The 18,689-nt window shown below is 44.5% G+C and overlaps 1 protein-coding gene across 1 annotated transcript in view; it reads right to left on the reverse strand.

The window, feature by feature from the left end:
• Positions 1 to 4,847: 4,847 nt before the first annotated feature.
• Positions 4,848 to 18,689, reverse strand: part of znf407 (zinc finger protein 407) — a gene marked incomplete at its 3' end in the record, with an annotated part of 227,201 nt that continues 213,359 nt past the window's right edge. Inside the window, 3 exon segments of the mRNA XM_080742837.1 lie at positions 4,848 to 5,237; positions 5,749 to 6,117; positions 6,791 to 6,957. Of these exon segments, the coding sequence (XP_080598963.1) occupies positions 4,848 to 5,237; positions 5,749 to 6,117; positions 6,791 to 6,957 (926 nt within the window).

Below are 18,689 nucleotides of genomic sequence, written 5' to 3' on the forward strand. Positions count from 1 at the left end.
TTGTGTTGTGTTGTGTTGTGTTGTGTTGTGTTGTGTTGTGTTGTGGTGTGTTGGGTTGTGCTGTGCTGTGCTGTGCTGTGCTGTGCTGTGTTGCCGTCACGGCGGTCTCCCACTCACTCCATCAGCGGCGGGGCCTGTGTGTGTGTAGGGGCCTAAATGAATATTGATTCTCCCTCCAGTGCTGAATACTGCTGGGATAAAGGATGAGCGCGTTTCTACACAATGAACCCAATGGGGCCCTGATGATGGGGGGAAGAGGAAAGAAAAGGAGAGGAAGATGATTAGGATGATGGTGATCATGATGATGATAATGATAATGGTGATGATAATGATTGTGTTAGTGATCGGAACGCATGAGGGGAGCTATCAGTATCGGTGCACGTTGCTGCGCCCATGTTGCTGCTCGTACCTCATGGCGCTGGTGTGGGTTTAGACTGCTCACTACTTTCACCACGGCTCTGCTGCTCTCAGGAACTGCAGGGAATCAAGTACATTTGGAAAAAGAAGAAAAAATAAATAAGTAAATAAATATAGAGAGTACAGTATGTAGACCTATATCGTCGTTGTCGGGTGAAAACCTTCTATGTCCAAAACTGTTGGACATAGAATTTATCATTTTAAAAATGATTTAAACTAGTGAAAACAGCCGATCTACAAGCACACAACACCTCGCGGTGCGAGGCGTTGTGTGCTTGTAGATCTGCTGTTTTCACTACTTTTGTGCGACGGCCTTGTATGATGTACTTTGCGAAAGAACGTACAAATTTGAAACTTGGAGATACAAGGTTTCCACCCGACAACGACGATATATATGTATATTGTCTGTGATTGTGTATATCGTTGCTGTCTTGCAGAAAACTCTTATCCCTACATTTTTACTTTTGTGTTTTCTTGTAAATGAACGCCCAGCCTAGATAGATACAGACGATATATACTGTATGTTACAATGTTTTTGAGGTGAAAGTGAGATTCGGACCGGAGCGCTCGTTTTGTAGTTCACCTTTTGGGCCGTCCCAAGCCGGTGCCATGGCATTGGTCCGACGTCTCATTGGTCCGACGCTGGTGAATGCTAACCTGGTGAATGCTAACCTCCCGACACTGGTGAATGCAAACCTGGTGAATGTTAACCCTAACCTCAGTAAAACCTAACCCTGTCGGACTAATGAGATGTCGGACTCCGAGAAATTAGCGCTCCTGTTCTCAATCTCACTGAATCTCAAAAACATTGTGACATATATAATTTATTTCCCATAGATCAGTGCTATTGAACACCCTGTACGTCTGGTTTGGGGTTTTACAAATATTGAACCAAAGAAAAGTATTAAAAAGCGCCTTTGACTAAACCTCCTAACTCCTCAAAACTCCATCTTTGGAGGTTTTTCCATCATTGATTAGAATGACAAAGTCAGACCTCAAAACGTACCCTTTCCTCAACACCCGCCGAAGCAATTGATTGAGCAAGGAACTGAAAAGCCAACTGCTCGAGTGAGTGGAGGTGCTCAGTGGCCAACAGTATAAGACTGTGGTTGTACTGGGCAACTACCAGGTGTGAATGTGTGTAGCTGTGTAACTGTGTGTGCGTGCGTGTGTGTGTGAAGCAGGACTAAATGCAGGCGAAATAAAGTCAACTAAACTACATACAAAAGAACATTGGACACAAATCTCAAAATTGAGATCTATCTTTATTATTAGAAATCAAAACACATGAATTGCTTTATGAAGTTGAGTGGGTCTGCTGAATCACCAGCATCCTGTTATGGTGGGCAGAAAAGTATATGTACAGTATAAGAATTGTTTCTCATTTCAAATTATTCCACGAAAAACTTGGAATTGCAGCTAATCATATTTTTAAATGAAATAAAGAAGTGAACAACAACATAAAACTCATTATGAAAGCAAACATAACGCCAATCAATCAATCAATCAATCCAATCAACCCCATCCCACAACAGTGTGTGTCAGACACAAACACACACACACACACGCACGCACACACGCAGGGCTGCACCAGCCCAGACAGCCCACAGCAGTGGCTGTGGTGTCCAAAGGCCAAGACCACTGCTATCCAACCTGCTATCCAGCTACTGTCCCAAAGGTTGGTAATTATGCAAAAATACCAAATGACGGGGTTAATGTTAGTTAGTTGCCACAGTGGGCAGCCTCCAAGCTAAAATAGTTTTTGTAGGATGGCAGCGGGTAGACATGAATAAAGGTGACCTCGATTTCCTCCCCAGTGGCCATGCGTGTCTTTAATTAATTTGAGTTAAGGTTAGGCACTATTAGTAGGGTGAGTCTAGACAGGTGTTTTGGATGTTTTATTTTTTATTAAGCAATATGACACAAGAGGGTGTGCAATATCGTCAATATAATCACACCTCCGTTGCCTCAGGCTTCTGCGCTGTTGGCAGCGCAGAAGTGATTACATTGACATATTGCACACCCTCGATTGTCATATTGCGATTATACAACTGTTGCCCTTAAAAAAAAACATGTCAACTTCATTTCATTGTTATCAAGATATTCAATAGGAATTTGTAATGTTTTAATGCCACATTTAGCTACAGTGCTATGTCCTTTAACTTCACATGTAAACTGCTAGCCTAGCCGCTAGCATAGTGTGGGGACTCTGGGGAGAGGGGAGCGCTTCTAGCCTCGCAGGCCATCCCCAGCTACGTCATCACCAATGTGCTTCCTTTCTCGGTCTGGTGGTCCTCCCATAGAGTCTCCTTATGAGAATTTACGTTCTAATTCCCAATCAAATGGCTGCATTTGGAGCGACCCGCCTCACAGCACTCCTGATTGGTCAAGCGGCTGCTGCAGCTCTCACATTTTGCAAACAAACATGGCGGTCCCCATGTCCGACGCGAGTTCACAAATCGCAAATAAAAGCTACATTAAGCGAAGTTTTATCTGAAATCAACGAAATCTCAGAACTTAACAGTTTGCACTTTTGGAATTTCTGTCTGGCAAAGACGTATTTGATGTTCTCCCGACGATGTTTTGATGCGCTGATGACTACTGACTGGACCTGTCAGTCAAAGTGAGTAACTACGTCATCGCCTAATGTGTTGTCTATGGAGAACTCCCAGACTCTCCCCTGGGAGAGTCTGGCTGTTGCGAGGCTAGAGCACTTCAGCTCTTTTGTGACCATCACAGCTGATTTCTTTGCTACATGCTGCTAGTTATCGTCACGGTCACACGATTGTTTCAACCAATCAGATTGCTTTGTCGAAACTACCAGTTGTATAATTATTATTTATTGTTATTAATATTCACATTTTATGACTGGCTCCTGGACCAATAAAACCATCGACATCAGCGACATCCATCTCATATTCTGTCCACTGGTCATTTGTGCAGAACCAGCAGCATTATGGAGTGTGTGCATCTGGATGGTCTGCTGCAGCGCCTCCTTCAGGTGGTTGTCTTCATGGACGGTGTCATCCTCAAGCAGCAGATGCATCTTGTTGTAACAGCGACCAAGAGCCTCCCTGTTGATGCTGGTGCCAGATGAGGTTCCTGCTCTTCACACATTTTGACCCTAACCGTAACCAAACCCACCAAACCCAACTTTTATCTGTTGACATAGAAACATAGGGTTTTTAAAAAAACCTTAGGATTCAAAAGACACTTATAGAATCGGGTCAAAATTCTGATTTTCACAATTAAAAGAAAAATAGCAGATCTACAAGCTCGCAGGAGCTTGTATATCTGCTGTTTTTCAATAGTTAAAGCATAAAATAATGATACACAATAATGTGTACCCGTTCTGATTAGTCATTTTAATGTGTAAATTGATGATGATGACAACGATGACAACGATTATTATTATTATTATATAATTAATAACAGTGCCTAATCTTTACTTAATCTAATTCATTTAGGCCAGTGTTTCTCAAACTTTCAAGGTCTTCCCTTAACTCTGACAGTGTACAAATGGAACCAAATTAACCTGTTAGGGTTCATTCGGTTCCATTTGTACAGACTTGTATGGGTCAATTTAGACCCCTTTAAAGGAACCCACAGAGTCCCTGGAATCCACTTTGAGAACCACTGATTTAGGCCATACCTCACTTTGTGAGCTCACGTGTATCTGCTATTTTTGCAATTCAAACAAAAGATATGGGAATTAGAATTTCTTTTAAAGGTTTTTCACCAATGACCGCAAACAAAGTGAAAGTGGTTAACAGCACACAACTGGCATACTTTTGAGGGTGCTCGAATAGTTTAAGTTATCAGGTTATGTCAAACCATATGTCATTCAACGCCATACACTCCGTTTCTCACTTTTATCTAAATAAAATACATGTTGTCCTATGTCAGACACAGCCTTTACATTTTGATCTCAGCAATAGTAACACAATTCAAAAAATATACAATGGGGGACAAAAATATGTATTTCCAATAATTTCACGTCGTTGATTATAGGAGCTAATATGACCTTGGATGGATGTGCACATTAAATATGTTCACACCAAAGCCTTTCTCCTCTCAAATTCTCCTCACGAAACACATGAAGGTTAACCTGAGTTTAGTTTAGCCATAAGCCAAAAAGAATGACAATAATAATAGTAGAAGGAAGAGTGTTGAGGTGGAAGAAAGGGGACAAAAAAAGACTGAAGGACAGATTCCAATATACACAGATTTGTCCCAGCACAGTCTTCAGCAAAATTGTGCTCATGATGCAAACATTAGCCATTACCACTTCTAAAGCCCTATTCCAAAAGTAGCAAACCTTTTCGCCTATAACGACGTGCCCAAAAAGGGGACGCCAGGTCGAAAATAGTCAAAACAGCTGGCATTGGATCAAATAAATACGTTAGCGGCCGTGTCTCTCCCTCTCCCCTCTAGCCTTCCAGCACCACTTTGTGTGGAGCTCCGTCCAGGTAGACCACCATCTCTCCCCCCGCCTCCTCCTGCGCCTCCACCACGGTGGCCTCCTGCTGCTGCTGCTCCTCGGCGCCTCCCTCCTCCTGGTAGATGGCCGTCTGCACCTGCAGGCTCATGTCGTCCAGCTCCGTCACGATGTAGTGCGTGCCCTCGTCGTTGACGATCACCTGCGTGACGCCCTCCCTCTTCATCTGGGAGGCGGCGAACTGCAGCACCTCCTGCATGCTGCCGCCCTGCTGGAGCACCGTCACCTCCTCCTGCTCCTCCTTCACCTCCTGCAGCATCTCCCGCTGCACGGCCGCCGCCATCTCCGCCGTCAGGACCTGCTGGGCCATGATGGCCCCCTCCTGGTAGGGCATTCACGAAGAGTGATTTTTTAGTATTCTAATTATTCGACCTCAAAGTATTCGAATAGTCGAATATTCGACAGGACAGGCCAAACAGTCAAATGTTAAGTAAGCAAGAGGCGAACATTGTGAAAATAGCCGGTCTACATGCTCACAACGCCTCGCGTTGCGAGGCATGTTGTGAGCATGTAGATCTGTTTTTTTCACATTGTTTTCACACTGTTGAACCGAGTCACGTTAAATGTAATACCTACAATTCCAAATGCTTGTCAGGGTGGGGGTCCCCAGTTCAAATATGTTTATGTTGGGGGTCACGGCCTAAAAAGGTTTGAGAACCCCTCGTATAAAGCATTAACAAATTCATCCACCAGGGGCATTGACAACTCATTATGACTTCCTATCTAGCCAAGCTTTATAAACTATATTTTTTTTAAAGAGAAGTGAATATTCGACTTTGGTGAACAACGTTGAATAGTGACTTTGATATTCGAATAGTTGGTGAATGCCCTACCTCCTGGCCTCCCTCGGCCTCCTCCTGCTGGCCCATCTCGCTGACTGCACTGAGGAGTGCGTCCAGGGCCGTGGAGGACTCGGACACCACGTGGCCAACGTCGCCTCCTCCTCCTCCTCTAGCCACGGCCTGCAGCCGGCCCCCGGCCTCTCCGGAGTCCAACAGCACGTACTGGGTGGTGGTGCCGCCCTCGGCGAATTGGTGGTGCGCCGTGCCACCGGCCGCCACCTCCCGGCCCGAGCGGATGACCTGGCCGTCCTCGGTGATGTGGAGGACCTCGGCCACCTGGCCGGACATGGCCAGCGTCTGCAGCGTGGCGGCGGCCGACTCCTCCAGGGCCTGGTCGATCTCCCCGCCGCCGCCATAGCCCTGGATGTAAGGGATGGGACGATGATCGTTACAACAATAATGGTATCGTGGAGATTTAGATTTATCTGGAAATAGGCTATATGCACAGCAGCCATTTTGGAGAGAAGTTGGATGGTCTTCTCACTTCCTTCAGAGGTGTTACCAACCAGTAAGACTCCCTAATCGGGAGATAAGCGACCGTAGGTTCCTTGGGGGTTTCAAATGACCCCTTAGAAGGTGTTACTCTTGAGAGTGTTCAAATATGGAACCAAATGTAGCCGTAAAAGGTTTGAGAACCACTGTGCTACATGAAATGGAACAGAGCCTTCATTAGTATCATTGGTAACACCTTTGAAGGAAGTGAGAAGACCATCCAACTTCTCTCCAAAATGGGTGCTGTGCATAGAGCCTATTGTCCTCCGTCATGCACTGGGATCAATTCACTTTTTATTTGCCGAGCTATTGGTAAAACGGACCTGGAAATAACATTCTTGATACAGTCTTTTTTCACTCTCTACCAAATCCATTTGCCAAAAAATAGCCGATCTATTCGATAGGCTATTTTTGGGCAAATGTTCCACCCCAGGATAATGGATGTTGGCGGTATTTTGATTATCGTGATAATGTCATAAATCGTGATTTTCTTTGGTCACAATAATCGTGACGTGAAATCGTCATATGGTCCCATCCCTACCTGGATGATGATGACCTGCTGGAGGGCGGGGCTGCCGTCCTGGCCGGGCGCCGCCGCGTCCCCGAGCTCCGCCTTGACGGCGGTGGGAGAGCTCTCCAGCTGCTCCGTCTCCACGAACGTGGCGCCCTGGCCCTTCAGGCGGCACTCGAACGACTTGGACACGATGCCTGTGGAGGAGCAGACGGACAGAGAGACACCAGGCAGGCGCTGAGTTAAAATACATGGACTTCCTCGCGTGTTCGGTGCGTGTTTTATAGCGGATATTGTTAAGGTCGGGTGGCAACCGGGTCTGTTTTCAGGAAATGAGAAAAAGAACCTGCGCTGCAATGGATCTAATGGAGTTATTTAGTCAGACGCTCTTGTTAATACTTTTCATTGGTTCAACATTTATCAAACCCATAGACACATTTAACAACGTTCAATTTCACTTTCAACATTCTTAAAAAGTAGCAGACAAATGGCTGAATGCAACGCATCACAACGTGAGCTGATACAGTATATAGGCTATTTCCGCTAGTTTTGCACTACACTGTTGTACGAGCAAAGTAGGGCATTCATTTATGAAAAAAACAATGAAATATTGAGAGGTTTTAGGCCGACAGCTGTTGAATGTATTAGCTATTGTTGGGTATTCATGTAGGGGGAAAAAAGGAAAGAATTACAAGTATGAGTTTGACATGAAAGGTAATATAACACCTCGTAATTTTGTGGCAGTTAGAGGCAGTTAATGCATCCGCGCTTCCATGAAAGCAGTCAGAACAGAACACAGACATAGATATTAGGCATTAGGCTGGGTGACAGTGAGAGAGAGAGAGAGAGAGAGAGAGAGAGAGAGAGAGAGAGAGAGAGAGAGAGAGAGAGAGAGGGGCTGAGATACTGGATGCTGCTAATTGAGCCACGCCGTGCCCTCTCAGATCACAGGTTGCCATGGCGTTTCCAAGGCAATGGGAACGGTGTTAGAAATGCCATTGTTTAAAAACCTGCAAACTGACAGAGACCATCCAGACATGCGTGGGATAATCTGCCGAGGAGAGAGAGAGAGAAGCAGGGGATCTGAAGCAGGAGAGAATGGACACTTTTGCACAGTGTGTGGAAGAAATACACACATCTTTCTGACTTAAAGGGATATTACACTTTCAAAAAAACTTTTAGGTCTAATCAGGCTTGTATGAACACCCTGAACAGTTTTTAATTTGCTTCATTCAGTATTTAGATATTTGATGTAAATGTTACCAGCTCCAACACGCCCAGGCCCTCTCCACATACACACCCATTGTAACTTCAAACTCCATTTTAACCATGATAGATTCATTAAAAACACACATTATTTTTTCTGGTGACTCATAATACCCTCCTAATACGTGAGCAGACCGTGTTTTTTCAATAACCCTTTTCTTTTATTTTTAATAATTCTTTGGGAAAATGGAAAACATTAAATACAATAATATTTTATTGAAAATAAATGAAAAAAGTTATTGAAAAAACACGGTCTGCTCACGTATTAGGAGGGTATTATGAGTCACCAGAAAAAATAATGTGTGTTTTTAATGAATCTATCATGGTTAAAATGGAGTTTGAAGTTACAATGGGTGTGTATGTGGAGAGGGCCTGGGCGTGTTGGAGCTGGTAACATTTACATCAAATATCTAAATACTGAATGAAGCAAATTAAAAACTGTTCAGGGTGTTCATACAAGCCTGATTAGACCATACAATGACCAAAAGTTTTTTGAAAGTGTAATATCCCTTTAAGTAGAAGCAGTGGTGTAAATTAACTACCGTAAGTACATATTGTCGCTGTCGGGTGGAAACCTTGTATCTCCAAAACCGTTCGTTTTGTATTTTTCATTTTAAAAATGATTTAAAGGTGATACGCCATGCATTTAAAAAGTATTTATGTCATATTGTTTATGTCCCAAAAACGTTTTTCAAAAGGTTTGAGGCTAAATTATCACTCCTGAATAGAGCCTCTCTCATTTTTGAATGGCTCTGAGCATTTTCAGCTGCAGTACCACCTTTGGCCTAAAAGTTTTTTCTTCAGAAACGGCCGTCGCTGGGGCGTCCGCTGGCCTGGTGGTCAAGGCGCATAGCACATACTAGGCTATGATGCCTGCTGGCGTCGCCGGTTCAATTCCCGATCCGGACGACCTTTGCCACATGTCACTCCCCATCTCTCTCCTCATTTCCTGTCAGTCTACTGTCCTATCAATAAAGGCATAAAAAGCCCAAAAAGAAATCTTAAAAAAAAAAAAAAAAAAGAAGCAGCAAATCTGGACAGCCTGTTTTGAGAACCCGTGGGATGCTTTTAACCTCCGCCTTCCCAAAACCAGAGAAAGACACAATGGTCAGAAATGAGACTTTGTGAGGATAGAAGGTGCTAGTGGGACCCCAAAAAAAGGTTTTAAAATAGGAAAAGTGAAATTTCATGGTGTATCACCTTTAAACTAGTGAAAACAGCCGATCTACAAGCACACAACGCCTCGCAGAATCGAACCGGCGCCGCCGCCAGGCATCAATGCCTATATGGTTTGCGCATAGACCAGTAGGCCACCGGGCGCCCCGTAGATCGGCTATTTTTGACTGTATATGCATTGTGGCCCTCTGGAGCGAGTGTGAAAATATAGTGGCCCTCTCCATCATCAAAGTTGCCTTGGCTTATGTGGTTAATGTATGTTTTGTATCAATAATCTAAACATGCAACTTGTAACCAAGGTTTTCCAAAAGCTCCACCCGCTTTCTGTCTGTCTGTCTGTCACGTCACGTCACACTTTTGCCCCTACTCTTATCTCTGCCACCGTTGGCCCTATCGATGCCAAACTTTGCACACACACTCCTTGGATGGCAAATCACAACTTCCACCTGATTTCTCACGGGGACTGCCCATAAGTCCTACTTCTCATTACTACTACATCTCATTAGTCCTAATTTGGTTAGGGTTAGGTTTTAGGGTTAGGTTTAGGCATAGTTTTAATGAGGTTAGGGTTTGGGTTAGGTTTAGGCATATTTTTACTGAGGTTAACATTCACCAGATTCGGACTAATGGGATGTAGGAACAATGAAATGTCGGACCAATGCCATGGCACCGTTTCTCACATGGCCCTCCTCTAGCCACCATGGCATCAGGCCGATTTTTGCAAAACACATTTTTGGATACTGCTACTACAGATTTTGGCCACCTTTCTCGAGAAAGGTCTTGCGACCGAAACGTTGCTCCATTATTAATAAACCCTCTGAAACAGTCAGGCGGCAGTGAGCGGGTCAATCTGTCTACTGGTCAGATCTCCTAATGTTTTGTTACCCATGCACCTGCTAGAGAGGAACTGGGTGTGTGAAAGCCTTCTCTTCATATGTATCTAACCCTAACCCGAACCACAAAATGGCCACCACTGCTATGCGACTATGAAAAAGCATAGCGTTGCTGTTGGGCAGAAACCTCTTATGTCCATATTTAAACTTTTTACGTTTTTTTAAATCAACATACAGCGTCACACAAAAGCATCAAAAGTAGCAGATCGGCAAGCTCTAGATCTGCAACTTTTGCTATTTTTGAGAATTTGAATCGTGAAAAGTAACGGTGTTGGACATAGGAGGTTTCTGCCCGACAGAGGCGATAGATGCACGTAGATGCACACAGAAAGGAGCACAGGAGTATGACTCATCAATCATTGATATTTCCATCCCTGACATTCTGTGTGCCGTGCGGTGCTCACAACAAGGCTGACAGTGTGATCAGGAAATCGGAGTCGCGAGGCAAACAGTGTGTGACCTCAGTGCAGTGGTGTACAGCAGTGCTTCTCAACCTGTGGGTCGGGACCCTCAGGGTATTTTGTGGGGTCCCCAGGTGATTCACTTTTAACTGTTTTCTCACTCAACAGTAAACGAACATTTTTAATACTATACTAATCTAAAATGACAAATTAAATATTGTCCAATTTGTCAAATATTCGAGGCTACTCCACAACACCTCGGATCTAAATATTGTACTTTTACTCCACAACAATTATTTGGAAACTTTAGTTACTGGTTACTTTGCAGATATAAATGGTAATATTATAATACATTAATCCACTTTAGCCCTATTTTATACCTAGGCTATATTTGAAAATAGCGTTTTGATGCCAGCACTTTCATAATTTTACTCCACACTCTAGGCAAGGGGTGGGCAACTTTGATGATGGAGATGGCCACTATATTTTTTCACTCACTCCAAAGGGCCACAATGCACGCGGTATACAGTCAAAAATAGCCGATCTACAAGCGCGACGCGTTTTGAGCTTGTAGATCTGCTATTTTTGCAATTTTTGAATTGGAATCCTGAATAATCTTTAGCTATTTTTGAATTGGAATCCTGAAAATATTTATTTTCAAAGGTTATATATGTTAACTTTATGAACTTAAATACAAATATATTGGGAATGAAAAAAGACTAGTAGGCCTACTAGTCATTGAGCTACTAATATAGACTGAAGTAGCCTAATTAAAGCGGGTCATTTTTGCATGTTTAGAATTGTAACACCTGAAATCTAACAGTGTTCTGATATTAACCTGCGGGCCGCAATAGGTGAAGGTGGGAGCCGCATGTGGCCCCCGGGCCGCCAGTTGCCCATAGAGTGCAGTACTTGAGTAAATGGTCTGGGTCACTCTTCCACCAGTGGTGACCAGGAGATGGTAGTTGCGAGGTAAACAGAGTGTGACCTGTGTGTCTACACTCTCTCCTCCTCCAAGGTAAACAGGAAGTGAGACATTGTTAGCTTTAACTCTCACTCCTGATGGACATGGGAAGAGTGACCACTTCTCCCCCTGTCTACAGCTCTGTTAATCGTGCACATACTGTATGGACGCACACACTCATGCATGGGCGTGCACGTACACGCACGCACACATGTACAAATACACACAAACGCACACACGTGAGCGAGCACACACACACACACACACACACACACACACACACACACACACACACACACACACACACACACACACACACACACACACACACACACACACGCACACACGCACACACACACACACACACACACACACTCTCACTCTCTCTCACTCTCTCTCTCTTTCAAATGGAGACCACCCGCACGTTACAAGCTATTCCCTGAAATATCACTAGGGCGAAACTGCAGCGTGTGTCTAATATACGTATAATGTGTGTGTATGTGTGCATGTAAACATATTGTCGCTGTCGGGCAGAAACCTTGTATGTACAAAACTGTTAATTTCCGGGGGAAAGAATTAAACTAAAAAAGAACCTGCATTTCAATGGATCCAATGTAGTTATTATTTATTCAAAGGTTATGTTCTGTTTCACTGGTTCAATATTTACAAAACACACACAGACAGACTTCCAACTTGGCGTCCCTTTTGGACATGTCATTACAGGTAAAAATGACATGTTTTGATATTATCATATGAAGAATATCCACAAGTTTCCCAAGGAGTTTACTGAGGGAAAAGGGGTGTGTTAATGTGGGCTTCACTTCCTCCACACAGCCGATTCAAATCACTTAACAAACACCAAGTAATATCACCATGCAGAGATTGAGGTGTCACAGCAGCACATCAACCAGTCAGCATGAAAAAGCTAAGAGGAACAAGAAGTGATTCCCACCTTTTACACATGATATCGAAACTAGTAAGGGGAACATAAGAAAATCTGCGAAGTAAATAGTTGCCAAGAAATTTCTTCACCAATGTGTTTCTAAAGGTGTGTAATACTATGTACTAAAAGGTTGAAATTCAACTCCCGGGTGAAACCTCATAAAAAATGATTTGTGTTTGTGTCCCATTAACTTTACTATACAGGAAAAAAATACAAAAAATAAATATGCTTTAAGTAGCATGTGAGGGGTCAAACTAGGGGTTTTTCATGATGCTGAATCCATTGCAAGCATTTGTTGTCCGTGGGCTAAAAATGGCCCCTACAAAACGGTGAAAAGTGATGATTCATCACTAAACCATCGTATTGTGGGTCCGTTTTTAGCCCCAGAAATGTTTTTCATGCAAAACAAATGCTTGCAATGGATTCAGCATCATGAAAAAACCCTAGTTTGACCCCTCACATGCTACTTAAATCATATTTATTTTTTGTATGTTTTTCCAGTATAGTAAAGTTAATGGGACACAAACACAAATATTTTTTTTTATGAGGTTTCCCCCGGGAGTTGAATTTCAACCTTTTAGTACATATTATTACACACCTTTAGAAACACATTGGTGAAGACATTTCTTGGTAACGATTTACTTCGCAGATTGGTCAAATACTTTATAAAATCCCCTTACTAAAGCTACATCTGGGCAAGCACTGCCCCCCCTGGGTTCTCATTGGCTGAATTCAAGACTGAGAAAACATGAAGACCGACATTACTTTTCCAACAAAAGCGACGGAGGCGCGCCGTCACAGGCGACCTTGAGTCACGTGAGACACCACCGAGCGAGCGGTAGCGAGCGAGTCGCCGTGTTGAGCGTTGCGAAGGTCGCATGAGCCGACTCAGCGCTGTCCGGGGAGAATGGTAAATAATGTTTGGGGGTAAGTGTCACTCAAAGTGCCTCTGGCCAATCACAGCCGGGACTTGTCTGACTGTCGCTATCTTTCACTATCACGCACCTTTCACACAAGGGCTCATGGGACACTGGAAACTTGTGGATAAAGGGCATTCATTTATGCTTTAACCAGTGAAAAATAGCAGATATACAAGCTCACAGCGCGGCACCGAGTGCCGCGCTGCAAGCTTGTAGATCTGCTATTTTTGAAAAAGTCGTAAAAATTTGTGCAAATCTTTGAATATATGCATTTTCAAAGCGAACGTTTGTAACTTAAATTTTGTTTCTGGGTAGTTCCTGGAACTAAATATTTTGAGATGGGGGTCCGTGGCCAAATAAATCATTTTGGGGGTCCTTCACATGAAAAGCTTTGAGAACCACTGACATAGTAGTCTCTCAAGAACAGACTAACTGAGCTCCAATTGAGTGAAAAGGACCTTTTCTTTGACGATGGCTGGCCAGATTGCTGACATAGAAACATAGGTTTTTCAAAAATAATCTTAGAAGGATTCAAAAGACACTTATAGAATCGGGTCAAAATTCTAATTTTCATGATTTTTCTAAAATAGCAGATCTACAAGCTTGCAGCGCGGCACTCGGTGCCGCGCTGTGAGGTTGTATATCTGCTATTTTTCAATAGCTAAAGCATAAAATAATGATACACAATAATGTGTACCCGTTCTAAATGGGTTTAATTTAAGAATATAAAATAGAATGTCAGGCTATCAGAGCCTAAGTGCCCAGGACCACTAGACCAGCGGGCCGGGTCCTCCAGCTACACGTGTCCGCCCCAGAGACACACCGGATCAGCCTGATTTGGGTCTGAGGCGGGGTGGATGTCCTTAATACAACTGTTTATTTGACTTTCCAGGGGAAACCAAGCATAATATAGAGAGGCAGTGATCCCTGTGGTAGTGCTCTGGTATTATTGGACGCGTACAGCACAGCCCTTTACTACCATTTCCACAGGAAACAAGAAGGAAATGACAGTCAACTGGTCGTTGTCTGCAATATGAATGTGCCTCAAACATCAAGCGCACGCTACTGTGCACACTGCAGTCACAGACACTGCTGCAGCTAGTCAGCGGAGGGAGGGCGACATCTGTGTGTCGGCGTATGTGTGTGTGTGTGTGTGTGCGCGCGTGCGTGCGTGCGTGCGTGCGTGCGTGTGTGCGTGCGTGCGTGCGTGTGTGTGTGTGTGTGTGTGTGTGAGACTGTGTGTCAGTGCGGCAGTGCAGAGGAAGTTGGCATTTTGAGCAGTAGCGGAGGTTAGCTGTTTACACAGACCTATGGGCCAGCGGTGAGCGACTACACTACGCCCAAACACTTTGAGCTGAGAGGCCAGCTGGAGAGAGAGAGAGAGAGAGAGAGAGAGAGAGAGAGAGAGAGAGAGGAGGACAATAACTCAACTGCTGCGGTGCTTGCTCAACCCCCTCATCACCCACAAATAAAGCCTGTTTGTGTACCTAACAATGTAGCTGTGTGATGAGCTAGTATGTGTATGTGTTGTCACCATGACAAATGTCACAGTTTGACCGCGTGTAGACGTGAAGCTGTGTGTGTACACATTTTTACAGTCTATGGGTTGGTTCCCTTGACACATCACTGTGATATCACAGGTGATATCACAGGTGACATCACATATTTAAAAGATCATATATGGGTATTGCCCAGAATCCCTTTTATGCCCATATATGAACATCCCTGATGTCATCGATATATATCACTGGCCAGATGGCCAAGACATGGCCCATATCTGTGTGGCTGGTTCAGATAGGGATCTCCATGTATGGGCATACAATATATTGTATGTCATGATGTCATGGGAACCACTCTAACAGAATCCCATTTATGCCCATATATGGAGATCCCTGATGTCATCAATATTAAGCCCATATCTAACAGGACTTCAGATGGGAATGCCCATATATGGAGGAAGACAGCCCATATCTGTGCGGCTGGTTCAGACAGGGATCTCCATGTATGGGCATAAAAGGGATGTACTATATACAGTACATGGATCTCCATATATGGGTAACTGGGCCAATATACATCACTGGCCAGATGGCCAAGAATACCTATACTAGTAAGACGCCTCAGGGCACATGTCGCCCTGAGGCGTCTTACTAGTATTAAGGGTATGTGTGCATCCCTGAGCATCCACCGTTGTCAGGTGAAAACCTTGTACGTCCAAAACCATTACTTTACAGGAAATGGAAAACAGAACCTGTGTTCCCACGTGTAGTTATTATTTAGTCACAAGCTCTTGTTATAACTCATCATTTGGTTAAATATTTATAAAACCCACAGACACACATACGTTCTAATTTAACATTTTTCAAAAGTGCAGGCACGTTCACGTGATATAAAAGGGGGCTTGAGCCCCTGCCCTTTTATCCGTCTATAAAAAGTGCCCTCTCCAGACCAGGAATACAGTTTTTACTATGGTGAAAGAAATGCAAATGCTCTCTTTCCATGCCATACCAGAAAGAGAATTGCCTTGTCCAAACTCTCCTAAACTTGAATGCAGCATCTTATGTTGAAAGAACTGCCCTCTCCATGCCATACGTACGCCACATCTCCAGTATTGACTTGATTATAGTTCAGTGTATCAAGCATTGAGCTTGGAGGTCTGCTATTTTCGATATTTTTCACCAAAAGGCCCTTTTAGAAATGTCAACCGCTGACTCTCTAACATTCTCTGCACATCCCTGTGTGTGTGTGTGTGTGTGTGTGTGTGTGTGTGTGTGTGTGTGTGTGTGTGTGTGTGTGTGTGTGTGTGTGTGTGCGCGCGCGTGCGCGGGTGTGGACGACGCTACAGCGTGTGTCACATTAGCCGTGGGGTGCTGTCTGCGGGGCCCGGCGGCAGCCCGCTGAGGTTTATGGGGTGTCACTCAGTCGGCGCGGCCGTGAATCAAGTTAATGTTGCACATCCCATCTCTTCACTTGTCCTGCGCTCCCGGTGGAAGAACAACATTTGAACAGCGTGATTTGGCCCCGGCGAGAGGCTGATGCGTGTTTAATATGTGTTTTGAGCGTTCTGAGTGACTGATTCCTTTAACAGGAAGTAGAGAAGGGGAGAGAGAGAGACAGAGAGACAGAGAGAGAGAGAGAGAGAGAGAGAGAGGGACAACACACTCGTCGTGCAAGACAGCGAGAGGCATAGTACTTTATTGGCAGTGATTTGAAACAAAGGAGGAATAAAAAGCGACTGAAATAAGGAGAGAGACTGGCATTGATGTCATTACACTCTCCCAGATGACTCTTTCTCTCTCACACTCACACGCACACGCACACACACACACACACACGCACACGCACACAAACACACACAGAGCAGCAACACCCACCAGACAGAAAGGAAGGGGGGAGAGAGAGAGAGAAAGAGAGAAAGAGAGAGAGAGAGAGAGAGAGAGAGAGAGAGACAATGGAGAAACCAGAAATATATGTGCTTAGATAAATGGAGGAACAGTGATGAAAAATGTCAAGAACAATATAAGGCAAAACCTTTAAATTTCCACAGTACAATTTTGTTTGTTATGCTGTAAATCAGTTGCATCAATACTCTGGCCTCTGTACTACACAAAGATAATCTGACAGAGTGACGGAGAGAAAGAGTCACACGATCAGAAAGACAGAAGAGGCAAAAAGACTTTGCATCTTACAATGGAGGCAGTACGAGATGCACTGGAGGCAGTGAGAGATGAGACAGTAAAGATATGCACTGGAGGCAGAAACAGATGCACTGGAGGCAGTAAGATATGCACTGGAGGCAGTAAGATATGCACTGGAGGCAGAAACAGATGCACTGGAGGCAGAAACAGATGCACTAGAGGCAGTAAGATATGCGCTGGAGGCAGTAAGAGATGCACTGGAGGCAGTAACAGATGCACTGGAGGCAGTAAGATATGTGCTGGAGGCAGTAAGAGATGCACTGGAGGCAGTAAGATATGCACTGGAGGCAGTAAGATATGCACTGGAGGCAGTAAGATATGCGCTGGAGGCAGTAAGATATGCGCTGGAGGCAGTAAGATATGCGCTGGAGGCAGAAACAGATGCACTGGAGGCAGAAACAGATGCACTAGAGGCAGTAAGAGATGCACTGGAGGCAGTAAGAGATGCACTGGAGGCAGTAATGCACTGGAGGCAGTAAGAGATGCACTGGAGGCAGTAAGATATGCGCTGGAGGCAGTAAGATATGCGCTGGAGGCAGTAAGAGATGCACTGGAGGCAGTAAGAGATGCACTGGAGGCAGTAAGAGATGCACTGGAGGCAGTAAGAGATGCACTGGAGGCAGAAACAGATGCTGGAGGCAGTAAGATATGCACTGGAGGCAGTAAGAGATGCGCCGGAGGCAGTAAGAGATGCGCCGGAGGCAGTAAGAGACGCGCTGGAGGCAGTAAGATATGCGCTGGAGGCAGTAAGATATGCGCTGGAGGCAGTAAGATATGCACTGGAGGCAGTAAGAGATGCACTGGAGGCAGTAAGAGATGCACTGGAGGCAGTAAGAGATGCACTGGAGGCAGTAAGAGATGCACTGGAGGCAGAAACAGATGCTGGAGGCAGTAAGATATGCACTGGAGGCAGTAAGAGATGCGCTGGAGGCAGTAAGAGATGCGCTGGAGGCAGTAAGAGACGCGCTGGAGGCAGTAAGATATGCGCTGGAGGCAGTAAGATATGCGCTGGAGGCAGTAAGAGATGCACTGACTGGAGGCAGTAAGAGATGCACTGGAGGCAGTAAGAGATGCACTGGAGGCAGAAACAGATGCTGGAGGCAGTAAGATATGCACTGGAGGCAGTAAGAGATGCGCTGGAGGCAGTAAGAGATGCGCTGGAGGCAGTAAGAGACGCGCTGGAGGCAGTAAGATATGCGCTGGAGGCAGTAAGATATGCGCTGGAGGCAGTAAGATATGCACTGGAGGCAGTAAGATATGCACTGGAGGCAGTAAGATATGCACTGGAGGCAGTAAGAGATGCGCTGGAGGCAGTAAGAGATGCGCTGGAGGCAGTAAGAGACGCACTGGAGGCAGTAAGACCTAAACCTAACCTTAAAGGGATATTTCACTTTCAAAAAAACTTTTGTAATTTTATCATCTAATCAGGCTTTTATGAACACCCTGAACAGTTTTTAATTTGCTTGATTCAATATTTAGATATTTGATGTAAATGTTATCAGGCCCTCCTCCTGCAGGACGCCTCCCCATACACACCCATTGTAACTTAAACTCCATTTTAATCATGATAGATTCATTAAAAACACCCATTATTTTTTCTGGTGACTCATACTACCCTCCTCATACGTGAGCCGTGTTTTTTTGATAACCTTTTTCATTTATTTTTTATAC

This window comes from Nannobrachium achirus, assembly GCF_963921795.1.
Source record: "Nannobrachium achirus genome assembly, chromosome: 2".
In the NCBI taxonomy this organism is placed as follows: domain Eukaryota; kingdom Metazoa; phylum Chordata; class Actinopteri; order Myctophiformes; family Myctophidae; genus Nannobrachium; species Nannobrachium achirus.